This window comes from Parasteatoda tepidariorum, chromosome 3 (assembly GCF_982258835.1).
Source record: "Parasteatoda tepidariorum strain Cologne lab strain chromosome 3, Ptep-v5.0, whole genome shotgun sequence".
Lineage (NCBI taxonomy): Eukaryota > Metazoa > Arthropoda > Arachnida > Araneae > Theridiidae > Parasteatoda > Parasteatoda tepidariorum.
This window is the reverse complement of record NC_141757.1, coordinates 39,094,992-39,108,689: the sequence shown is the minus strand read 5'-3', so window position 1 is coordinate 39,108,689 and position 13,698 is coordinate 39,094,992. Positions and strand designations below refer to the sequence as shown.

Sequence of the window (13,698 nt, the reverse complement as noted above, 5' to 3'; positions counted from 1 at the left end):
TTTAAAATTTTTTTAATTTTAGTAAAAACACTTTTAATTAAAATTAGATCAAGATTCATTATTTTGAAAATCTAAATTTTGCTTAAAAATGTACTTTTATCTTAGAACTGGACCTAATATCTGTTTATGGTACTGCAATAATTTTATGAACCATACTATTTTTATATTTGCTTATAATGGTATTTCCTGATCAATATTTTCAGCTTTAAAATAAACCTTATACTTACAACTCTATATAATTTAAATTTTCTAAAAAGAAATTAATTTTAAAATAAGATAGAATAAATTGCAATAAATAATAGTACACAGTGACGAAAATATGTCAATATGAATAACATTAGAAAAAAAATAACAAATCTACAGTGTAAATAAATAATAAAATAACAAATAAAATATGTAACATTCTGCTCTTATTAAATTCAATTTTAATTGAAATATACTTATTGAACGAATCTTAATCAAAAGAAAACAAATTATTTTCAACATTTAACAAACTAAATCAGCAAAAAGGTTTATTATAGTTTTCAAAATAAATTTTAAATTTGTTCTACTTAAAACCAAAATACTTACTAAGATTTTGATCTATTACAAGTTGAGAGCAATCAGTTTTATAATTTGTTAGAGGACAACTATACACAGCACCAGAATGGTTATAACCAACTGTTCTAGCCTTGGGAGCACCAATTAATAATCTGAAACAAATATAAACAAATTAATATTCATATAAAAGGTAAGAAATGATTTATTTTCAATTTATGTACAAAAAAAATATCAAACTTGCTTTTTTAAAGGTATGTTAAATGATTATCAAATTTCTGTGTGACAAAATAGTATAAGATAGCAAAGCATATAAATTATCCTTACTTAACAATTTGTTTATGATATTTTTAGATACTAGTTACAGTAATTTTTTTGATATATTGAGGAAAGAAATAATAATCACAATTTAATAGTTTTGATATAGTGAATTCAATGTTGAATTAGTTTTTTATTATTATCCTTTTGGATTTCAAATTGTTAACTCAAAAAAGCAAATTTAAAGAAAGCCTAGCTTTGAAAAGAGTGTTAAAAATAATCAAATAAATGCAGGATAGAGAGGATCATAACAATGGTTACAAGCAAAACATTATTTGCTTTTTATGCATTCAAAAAGAAAGAAAACTCATGATTCAAAATTATGACCATGTTATTATAAAAATAGATAAATACAGTCGTATTCAGAAGATACAGTCTTACAGAGAAGAAAAAGTACATAAAAATTTAAAAGAAAAATAATTAATTTGCAGTCTTACAGAGTAGAAAGAAAAAAAATTAATAAGGAATCACAACAGAGATGGCAATGCATTAGAATTTAATCCTAGTACAGATTAAAACTTAAAAAAATACATGTCTCATGTCAAGGTTTGTAGGGAAGCAAGCATGCATCATATGTATGTTCTTAAATTTATCTAACATGTTTTTGACAAATTCGTGAGTTAATTTTTCTAGAAGAATAAGTTAAATATACTTATCACACATTGATAAATTGAATTTAGTCAAAAATATGCAAACCAAAGTATTATTTTTAAAAACAAAACTTAAGCACTTATATCAAATACTATTTTTGAATAAAATATGCATTAAATTGAAAAAAAAAATGAAACACTTCAGATAGAGACAAAAAACAAAATACGACAATAAAAATAAAATGGAAATTAAAACACGATGTTGTTTAAGTTAATCAAACATCGTTCAATTTAATTAAATTCTAATGTCAATATATTTATTTTTAACACTTTTACCTACTTTAACATACACAAAATATCCAATAAAAACAAATGCTAAAAATCATAATATTAATTTCAAGGAAAATATTTGGGGTATCTCGCTTGTGTCACCATCTATCGACTAATATGGAAACAAAACGATACACGTGAGTCTGACACTTCAAGTAACTATTTTTTCCAACGGTAGAACACGTTTTCGTTCGAATATTTCGTTCAATAAATTTGATAATGATTTTGCCACCCAAACAAATAATTGAAAGATTCAGACATATATATGCTAAAGTCCTAATAAAAAGATTTGTATGTGTAAAAGGGTCCAGACAAAAATTAAGAGTTCTTCTGTTTAATTTTTAAAAATGTCTACTTTATTTCATTAGTACTGAAAAATTGTTTTTATAAAAACTATTTTGCCATGATTTGATATTATAATATTGTTGTTGTTGTAGTTCATTTACGTTGCACTAGAAATTGGCGACGGTCTGGGAAACATCCCTAAAAGGATGATCCGAAAACATGCCATCACAATTTTGATCCTCTGCAGAGGGAATGGCACCCCCGCTTCGGTAGCCCGACGACCTGCACGCGAAGTCGAGCACTTCACGGTAGAACAGTTTAACGAGGACCAATATCGCACACCCTCAGACTGATCCAAGTGGTCACCCACCCGCACATTGACCGCAGCCAGTAATGCTTGACTTCGGTGATCTGCTAGGAGCCGTGTCTTGACGATCAGTCCACTGCGGGAGATATTATAATTATAATAATAAATCCTTTGCATCCATACGTAATCCTCGCATATTCGCGGTTAAAAAGAAGTGGATTTTTTAAGTAAACCAATTAATGTTTAAATTTACCTCAGTAATTGAATTTATTTCCATTATTGTTAAATATTTTTAAGTTTAAATTTTTCGCTTGTTCCATGTCTTAATGAAAATTAAAGTTAATGACCGAAAACTCCAATTGTCTAGCGTGCATAGTACAAGCGAAGAAACTGACAGTTTTATTTACGCGTATGCATGCTAGATTTGTGCACTGCTTATAGGGTCCCAAAAAATTTTCATAGATAATATGGGGCACCCATACCCAAAAGTTTAAAAAATCCTGATTAAATGACAGAAGAAAATTATTCTTCGTATTTATATCAGAAATATGGCTAGTCACTATAGTAACACTTGATTTACATTTATAATTACATGTTATAATTTTAAATTTTATATGGTAAGTCTAGGATAAGGCGTACTTATAAATCTAGCAGAGGGGCGGAGCACCTAAGCCTAAGTACGCCACTAGGCAGTTTGAAACAAGCGGGGCCCAGAGTTTATTGTAAATAACCAAATAGCCTCGTTAAAGCTTTGTTGCATTAAGACAGAAAATTCAGTCTGATTAAGTAATCCTTTACTCATTTTTAATTGGCCGAAAAACAGATAAACTCTTGTTATAAGCCTAAAAATATCGAGCAGATTTAAAAAATAAAGAAGGCTCTTGTTATAAGCCTAAAAATATCGAGCAGATTTAAAAAATATAGAAGACTTTTAAAATTATCCAAGTTCATTGCATAACGTCAGCGATATTTGCATAAGTCGAGTTTTTCAATTAGCTTATGACATATACAAAAAGACGATCCCGCGAACGCTAAAATTCTCTTCTGAATAAATAACCTATTATTATGCAACATTTTTATGGCATGAAAGAAAAATAAAGTAACTGCCCTTATTCTAAGCAAACTGTGTAAATATTCTGCTAGCTAATGTAACCAGAATAATATTGGGATGAAAGAAAAAAAGGAAGAAATTTACTCTTCAAAATAAAAAATGAAGCAAGAAAACAATTGTGGCAATATAGTATAACGCTGAGTCAGAAAAAAAGTGTCATTTACTTCATTAAGAAATAAACGATTCGAAAGCTGCACCCACAAAACTGAATTCGCTTTCTTTCAGAGGAAATGCGAATAGACTGAATATACCATCAAGTATTAACTTATTTAAAGAAGGGTTGGGCAATAAATAAATGATAGGATGTTACTAGGCGTGTAATTTTTTTTTCATTGTCTTACTGTTTAATCCTCTGCAAAAAAAAATGTGTGAAAGCGTTAAGGACAAAAGACATTTCTAACCCAAGATAATGATAGTTCATTATATGAGGAATTCACAAAAATGATGACTTTCTTGATGAAGTAGCAAGACTAGAGTGACTAAGGCTACACTCAATAATATTTGTAACTAACTTATACCGTCGTTGTATAAGTCGACCTTTTCGAACCCCAAAATTGTACGAAAATCTAGGGCTCGAATATTACATCGGCAATAGATTTGGATATTCGTTAATCGCGAAATATCGAAGCATTAAAACAATGAGATAGATATGAATAACTATATATTTACTTTTTTTAAAACCTTGTTTTAATTTTTTCTATACAATTAATTTTGCATTTCCTCCCATCATTATTATTATTTTATTTTTTTTACACATAAAGGTTTGTTTGATTACTATAAATTATATCCAGAAAAAAATTAAGAATGTTAAAAGTTAAGATAATTTATTAAGATAATTATTTATATTATAATAATATTTATTTCAAAAAATGCAACGCTATGAAACATATATAGCTAAAAATTTAAAAATTATAGAACATCATCTATGTCGGTCAACAATCATGCAGTTTTGCAGTGTCGTCATACGAATCCCTCAAAGATGATTTTTAATTTCATCCTCGTCTGCTAAATCCCTCAAAAATTCCTCTCCATCCCCATCCAAAGAATTGAAAATTTTTCACACTTTTTAAAAGATTTTGCAGTAAAATATAAATTTCAGTTTTTTTTTTTTTTTTTTTTTTTTTTTCAGCGGTCGACTTATACACCCGATATTCCAGAAATTCACCATCTCGTAATTAAAAATAAAAAATCGATTTTTATAACGAGTCTAATCATACAATCTACAATAATATTAATCATATTAATAATATTATATATAATATTAATCAATAATATTAATCTAATCATACAATAATATTAGGTATATAATTTTTCATCTATGAATAAATAGACGCAATTTAAAATTATGCCTTTATTGTAACTAACGTTACAGTGGATGAATTTTCCTCACAAATATGACCTCTTTTAATATATGGATCGATTAACATAAATAAAATTAATCTGGGATGATCTTTTTTTGTTCAAAAACCACTGGTTAACAAAAATTAGAGTTGGATAAGTCCTCCGAATTCTATAGGATGATTCTAGTAAATATTTAAGCAACTGATTCGAATTTAAAATTTCTCTTCAGTTTTCAAACATTTAGCAATCTTTTTAGACTATTAATTACAAAAAAATTTTTTAAAAACTTACTCAACAGAGTTTTTGCCTCATAATCTAATTCAAGTTACAATACAATAACAAAAACATGTCTTTTTTATTTCATGCTATTATAAATTTACTTAAAATCGCAAGAAACGGCGATTTTATCACGTTTCAGAAAAAATTATCCAATGGCCTACCCTAAATTTTCTTGTGTGTGATAGTCTGTTGATCAGTTTGAAATTACAGAATTAGTCAGTATTATTTAAAATATTTATAAATTTACCTTTAAAAAGATTGCTCAGCAAAGTACAAAAAGTTACATCGCAGAAAATTTTAAAAATCAAATAAATTGTTTCCCAATTGAGAGAGAGAGAGAAAGAGAGAGAGAGAGAGAAAAAGGAAACCAATTCATAACATCACTAACTACGCTATATAGAGAATTCTAAAAAAATCCTATTTCTATAGGTGTTTTATAAAGTTTTGTTTCGGGTTATAAATATTAACTATGCAGTCCACAAACCAAGGCATTTAATTGCTAAAAATGAAAAATTAAATAAGCTGAAATTATGAAAGAAAGATTAAATGAATGTGTCAAATTACCCATATTTGGTATGAATGTAAAATGATATTTATTTTTTTCATACAAATAATTTTTTCCAGGAAATGATCTTAAGATGATTGCGTGAGATTGAGACATTATCTATCCATTTCAAAATAATGGATGGTTTCAAACCAACTAACTTTTCTGATAACAACAATCTTTGAAAGGGTGGAGATAAAAGAAATCGTTTTCTTGCATTCAGGGGAGGAGTCAGCAATGGATCAGATCTAATAGTCATCAAATTCTCATAACGCCGTCTTAAAATTTCAGAAGGTGTATACTTAGTTTCAACAGGTGAGAAGGAGTGCTAATGTCTCAATTTACGAAACTCATGCTTTAGGCCTACTTTCATTCCTTCATATACACATTTACTATCTCAAAGTTTACCTAGGACCAGCGCTATTAGTAAATTTATCAAAACAAAATACGAAAGGGGAATGATAATATAAAACAGTTTTTAGATATTAATATAATATCTGTATTACTGCTCTATCGATAGATCTGGGTAACCTATCGATGCAGTGTGAAATATCGAACATTACTTTAATATCGTGATTTTAAAAAGCTTTGCCACGAATTCATGCTTTCCGGTAAATGTGGAGCTCACGATAACTATTGTGAACTATAAATACAATATTTTTGTTATAATTATCTAATACGTTAATATTGCGATAATTGTTGTTACAGTGAAACCTGTATAAGTTGACCATTTATGGGACAAAAATTTGATGATATATTTAGACAAATAGTCAACTTATAAAGAGGTAATTTAATTGGGGTTTTTTTTTTTTTCCAGCCTGGTGCTTGATCGTTGAGATCAACTTAAACAGGTGATCAACTTACAGAAGTGGTGAACACGTTTCACTGCAACTGTATTATTGTAAGTGTGCTAGATTCAAACGATAATTTTAAATTGCTGATGGAAATTTTGAGAAAAAAATTTTTCAATTCGATACTCGAAAATTAATGGGGGAAAAAACTACTCCGAAAATGTTATTATAGGCTCTAAAATCTCAGCTGATGTCACATATTCAATGTAAATTTCATTAACCCCTTGACGCAGGTGGCACACCGGTGCACCTTTTATATATTTTTCCTCTGATGCTCTAATTAGAAGCAAAAATATATATTTCGGAATTTTTTAATTATATAAAACAGTCAAATAGTTACGAAAAAACTGTTGGATTGTTTAAATTATAATTGGAAAAAAAAATTTTTTTCATTTATATTCTAATATTTATCAGTAATTATTTTGCAAATCAAAGAAATTTCAACGATGTCTGTTTCTCTTAGATCTAAATAACTTCGAATAATAATAAGTGCAACTTTGAAAAATTATTGCTTGGAAGTGGAAGAATTTACCTCTAACAAAGAAAAATACACCAGTGTTTCATGTTGTATTTCATAAATACAAAATATTAAAATACTAGATGTAATATTTTTCACTTATTTTAACGTAAATTATGAAAAAGTATGAACAATATGTTTAGTAAAAAAATTTGCATCAGCATGTTAAACGCAATCGAAAATGCGCGATCTTTATGAGCCAGTTAATTTAATTTTTTTTCTCCTTATAAATTAATATATTTTATTTCATAACCGTCATTAAACAACCAACCCAATTTTTTGGGTTTACGACTACTAGTGGTCAACTCAGTAGCCTAGTAATTTTGAACCCAATCCAGAAGACAAAAGAATTCCTGGATCGAGCTTTGGGGGAAATTTGCCTTCGTGGAGGGATTTTCGAGGGAATTAGCCAGCATGTTGTGTTACATGGAAAGGAAAACTACAAAACCTCCCACGGTTAGTCTGACGGCAAGGGGATTCTAATCCATGATCTGTCTACCACTGAGGATATTTTACGTCAACACTGTGGTCGGTGCGACAGTCCATGTGAGAATTCGTATTAAACAGCCATCGCTGGGATTAGAACCCGTGAAACTCATTGAAAGGCAAACGCACTATCCCCTGAGCCAGGGCCGTAGCCAGGATATTTTTTCGGGGGGGATATGGTAAGAAGCAAGGACAGTTTCAGACATGCAAAGTAAGGGAAAAACATTGTAACAAATATTGTTTATTCTGTTGTTTGCAAAAGTTAAACTAGTAATTAGAAAATATTACATAATAATTATTTTTCAATTAATATTACATAATAAATATAATCAATTTGTAAACAAAGTTTACAAAGACATGTGACGGGGATTTGAATAAAATTTTTCGATTACTTTTTTAGGACAAACCGGAATATCCCGAAATATGCTTAAATAAAGTTAGCCCTGTTAGCCTTTCTTCTTTAGTAGCACTTCTTGTTGCTGTTTTTAAGCGTTTAAGAGTAGAAAAAGTTCTTTCTGCAGTTGCTGTGGTGATTGGTAGCGTAGCCTATATTGATAACAAGCAATAAATGTTTGGGAAAAGGATACTGTCACGTTCTTCCGTTGCTGAAAGTGCCGTATCTGGTCTACTAAAAGGTTCACTGAGGTTCTATTTTGATGCCCATACTTCCATTTCTCCCATGAGGTTTTCGATGTCAATGTCAATGAAATCTGCGTAGATTCGGAAATTGCATAAATAATATGCTGAAAAACAATTGATTTCAGGGGAGGAGTCTAACCGAAGGGAAGATGAGCCACAAGGTCCAGTGAAGATGATGCACTAGCGAAGGTGGTGTACTGGGAAAATGTTTGATTCGACAGTTTTTGTTTTTCTTTTTACTGAGAGGCTCAAAGAAAGACTTAAAAAGCTTGAATCCCAGAATTTCGGGGGGGATTTGTCCCGACGCCCCCCCCCCTCCCTGGCTACGGGCCTGCCCTGAGGCCATCACGGTTCTTATAAATTAGTATAGGCATAAGCATTTGACATAGTGGTTTCAACGATGGAAAAAAGTAGCGAAACTCTTCAGAGTTGATCGCGACGGGCAAATGGCCAACTACAATAACCGTGAAAATAGCGTGAAAACACCAACCGTAAGTCTCAGTTTTCCCACCTTGTAAACACACACCACCAACGTGAAGAAGTCGTGCGAAAATCTCAAAATAAGTCACCTCCTCTTACAATGGATATTCCGAAGCGTGTTCCAAAAATGGAAAAGGAGAGTGTTCCGGAAACCACTAAATCACTCAGGTGGGTGAGGAGACTCACTTTAAAAAAAAAAAAGAAAGAAACAATTTATGAATTCGGTCGCACTAGGTGAGAGTAATCTCTATTTCATGCAGAGCGATACTTCGTTAAAGGACATCACGACACAAAGTAGGAAGTCACACGTGAAATCTGCGGTTGGATTTGTCAAGGTTAGCAAAACATTTGAGAAATTATCTCAATTCTTAGAAACAATATGCATTAAAATAATTGAAGGGCGTATTCTGGAATAGTAACAATCCACAAGAGATGACAAGTAAGCTTGTCCTTAGGCGTAGTGGATAATTTTTAGTTTTAACTTCCACTTTCTTTTCGAAATTCATGTGAGAAGAGTTTTAATGTATTATTTTCAGAGCATTTTCAAATTCCTTTTAATCGATTTTTAATTCAAAAAAATTTATTAGTCAAAAATTGGTCATGGAAATTTTTTTTAGTGATTTTAAATTCTACACATACAAAAAATTAGTCCCCAAATTGACTTCGTAAATATTAGAAAATAATTTGATAATTTTAAAGCAATTATATATGCAAATTTTTATATTCAAAAATTTAATCACTTTGAATAAACACATAAATTAAACTGGTTTTCGATGGCCCAATTCTTTTTTTTCTTTTCAAAGTTCAGAACGTCCCAAATTGAGAACTTCGTAAATATTCGAAAATAATTTGATAATTTCAAAGATTCATGCCCAAATATGCAAATTTTTATGTTCTAAAATCTAATCACTGTCAATAAACACATAAATTAAGCTGGTTTTCGATGGCCTAATTTTTTTTCAAAGTTTATTTTTGATTCGGAGCAACTTTTTCACCTGCCTAATGTATTTCAAATGTGGAGTTTGAGGATCATATTAAAAAATTTTAATTTTAACATCAATGGATTTAAACTTCGATAGTCTTAATAGCTAACTAAAGTAAATTTTCTTTGTTTTTTAACCAGCGTTGGGCAACCAATCCATAAGGGATCTGTGTCCATATCAATGTTCTCCATAACCTTGTAATTTTGAACCCCACCAATAACACCAGAAAACTCCTACATTTAGCATTGGGACAAACTTTAACATTAGTAAACAGAAATATTTTATATGTTCAGATTTCAAAAATTTTCAAACATAAAAAAGATAATTATATTTTAATTTTAAAGTCTTAACTTCATGAAAATTTACAGCTCACAAATGCTTATTGATTTCTGCAATGACATTTTTCGAAGTTAAATAGGGACTGAGCTGAACTGAGTCATTATACCCACAGCTAACTCTTCCAGAAATAGAATGCCTATATTTGCATGAATAAACAGCGTAAGCTCGCGCACTGATTTATCGCAAACAACTTTATTTTTGGCCGTTTCTCACGGACCTAACTTTATCATTTCTATATTGAGAGGACAGCGAGCATGTACTATAAATTATACTCAGCAACGAGTAAAGATGAAATATTAATCTGTCGTTAAGGGCATGCCACCTGTGATAGTATCTCATTTGAACGGACAGAGGCGCATTTTTTTTTTTTTTTTATTCTTTTTTTTTTACATTCCTTTTTACAAAACTACTAAAATTTTGAGGCGAAAAAAATGAATTATGACAAGAAAGAAAAATCTGTGGAGAGCATTTTCTGTCGCATGCTGTGTTGAAGTAATCAAACAGGGCAGCTATGGTTTTTTTTATTTTTTCATCCCTCCTTTTCATTTCATTCTTTCCACTGTGTTTGCCCAAAATACCGTAGCGCAATTGAAATTTTTTTGTACAGTTCTGCCCATATAAATTTTTTTTTAAAGAAAAATCATCGAAATCGCGATGAGAAAGGAAAGTCACAGGCGGCCTCTTTATAAGTTAATCTTTTTAAGTTTACCCATCTGAAAAAAGAGAAATATAAGCGGGAAAATTGAAACAAAGGATTAGCTTGAGTTTCTCAGTGGTTGAAACATAAGGATAAGATTTAGCCCAAAAATCATAATAAAAAAAGCCCTTTTTTTATTTACATTCAATAATTAAATTCCTATAATGCCGCGCAGTAATAAAAAAAAATGGAAAAACAAATTTTTTTGTAAAGCAATTGCGTCTTATATTACGTCTTACAACAATACATTATAACACAAGCTTAATTACCGCTAGAAATTTTTTTTAAAAAAGCGTAAGAATTTGACAGCCCCTGTATATGATGCAATAACTTAGTGCGAATTTTTTCGCTGCACCCTGTAAAGTGATTTCTTAATATTCGAATATAGAAATCTGAGACACTTGCTTGCAGAACATGTGAAGAATTACTTGCTGACAGAACTTCAGCAATTTAACCCTTTTCCTTCTGATTTGTATTTATTTAGTCGTTTTTATTAATCACTTTTTCTATTTTGTTTAAGTCAAAATAGTACCATTTTTTTAAAATTAGATCCTTTTATTTTTTCGAATTTAAGAAAATCCAACCATTTTAGGAACTTACATTATTTATACTTATTGCTACACTAGTTGTAATAGCTAAATTCATACTTATAAACTAAACTAGTTGTGGAAGAGTTAAGATAAAAATTTTTTTTAACTAAAATAAGGAAATATATTCCTTTAATATTAATTTTCATTCCTTTTAAAATATTTGGAAAAAGATTCTCGACGATCAAGTACAACATTTTAGATACTCTCTTTTGCAATGCTAGTAAGAATTATTAAAATACAAAATCCCTAAAAACGTTTGTAAGAAAGCAGTGCATTATATGTTTTATGAACTCAATTCACTTTTTAAAAACAAACGAAAAATATCCCCTCCCCCAAAAAAAAATTCAAGTAAGAAAAGAATCTCCTTCGTTTTTTGTAATACTTTCTTCTAAAAACTATTTGTAACACATTTGTTATAACCTGGCCTTGTTACCCATTTATAGAAGCTGTATGAGGTGAAAAGAAATTGAATATAAAAAAGAATACCTATTTAAATGTCAGATCTATCAATATTAAAGAACTATTCTATCAAAATGCGGAATAAAATCTACCATTTACGATTGTTATATATTTCAAATGATGTTTGATACAGAAATATTAAAGATGGAAAAAATTGTACAATATTTCAGAGTATTAAAGCACTGTTACCTGTTATTTACTACACCGTGGAAAAAAAATTTCGATTTACTGATTTTTTAGGAAATTTCATAGAATTTTAACTTTCCATTCTGCACCTCAAATTTTTCTTCCATTCAAAACAAACCAATACCTGCATCACATTTAAAAAAAAATTTATTTCAATGCTATTAGTGAGAAGAGCAAAAAGTAGCGTTCTAATATTTCTATTTTCATATATCTATTTATTTTTAACTTAAGCAACTTTGAAACACTTTTCTAGTAGAAGGGAAAAATAGAAATAGAAAAGACAAACATTACAAACACTGAACAAATGCAATCCCAAAGAAAAGACAACACATTCTTCTTCTTTTTTTCTACTTTGTTTTTATTAATTCTAAAGCTTCTATAAACCTCATCTCCAAAAATAGATCATCCTAAAATCATGCAACGTGCAAACGGGCGTTGTAAACGGTGACGTGTGCATGAAATGGATTGGAAAAGGTAATCCCCACACATTTATGGAACCTTAGAAATCGTCTCATATTATTCACCATCATATAAATAGAAGGGCCCTTTTCCACTGAGTTCGCAAAAATGATTTATTTGCTCTGAGAAAATGGTGCCTCCAAAATTTCTGCCTCTTCATGAACTTCCCGAATCTGAATGTTTATGAACATTAATAGCTCAGAGCTTTTCAAACGTGGTTCATAACTCTTGGAAAGGGAACAGGATGAGCTTGAGTGGGTGAACCATAAGGGGTTCTGTGTTGTTCCCCGAAGAACAATTTTAACATCCATTTCTTCTAAGTAAATACGCAAAATAAATGAAAGCCAGGGGTGGTCTAAGGATATGATGATTAAGCAACAACATAGAAATAAGGCAACTGATTTCAAAACCATTTATTTACATTTTCAAATATCTTTCTGGAAAAATAGAACAGAAAAGAAAACTTATTTATCTATATTTAAAATTAAGTTTAAATTTTGGAAAGTTTATTATTATTATTATTAGTTATTTCTAATTTATTTTCTTGTACATTTCAAGCCGATTGGAAATTAAATATTTTAAAAATATTATCTAGAAAAATCAGTGCAGTCGGCAGCTTATAAAAAGGATTATTTACTACTAAACATTCAAAATATTTAACCGTTCACGAAAATCTCATTTGAAATTTATATGTACGAACTAAAAAAGGTATTTTAGTGATAGTTTTAAAACTAAAACAATGAAACATTTATTTTATTTTGTGTTCATTTATTTATCTAATTTTATTTCTTTCTTTTTTTCTCTCTCTAAGTTTAATAACCTTCTTTAATATCTTAACAAGGGTCAATAGTAAAGAAAAAACATAAAATCATATCCGATTTCCTTTTCAATCACATTATGTATTCCATGAAAGTCTAATTGAAAACATTTAAAAAAAATAAAACTTCGTTTTCGTTATAAGAAAGATATAATTTATGAAATTTTTAAACAATAAAAATATTTTTAAAAAAAACACGAGTTTTTTTTTAAAAAAATACTTCTAATTAAAACAGGCATTCAGATGCACAGTGCGCAAAATAAGAAATGGACCACCATTAATAACTTTTGATTTAATGATCGTATCTTCACGTTCTAGGACTTATTCCTAATGGTTCAAGGGGGTGACCTTAAATATGCTAATCAATTAGTGCAGATGATATTTTAAGTTTTGAAATCAAGCACAACTAAAATGTACTTTTTCTGAATAAACGTTCTTATTTTTCCGACAGATTCGGACTTCTAACCCCCAGAATATGGAGGGTAGCAGCAATCTGGGATATATGATCCCAATAGTTTGGTCAAGAGAGACGTCCAAAGTTTGGACCCCTTTA

At 29.6% G+C, this 13,698-nt stretch overlaps 1 protein-coding gene across 1 annotated transcript in view; it reads right to left on the bottom strand.

Moving 5' to 3' along the window:
- Positions 1–13,698, bottom strand: part of LOC107443562 (integrin alpha-PS1) — a 113,539-nt gene that overhangs the window by 35,149 nt on the left and 64,692 nt on the right. The window contains exon 2 of the mRNA XM_087159114.1: positions 571–692. Within this exon, the coding sequence (XP_087015240.1) occupies positions 571–692 (122 nt within the window). The remainder of the gene's footprint in view (positions 1–570; positions 693–13,698) is intronic.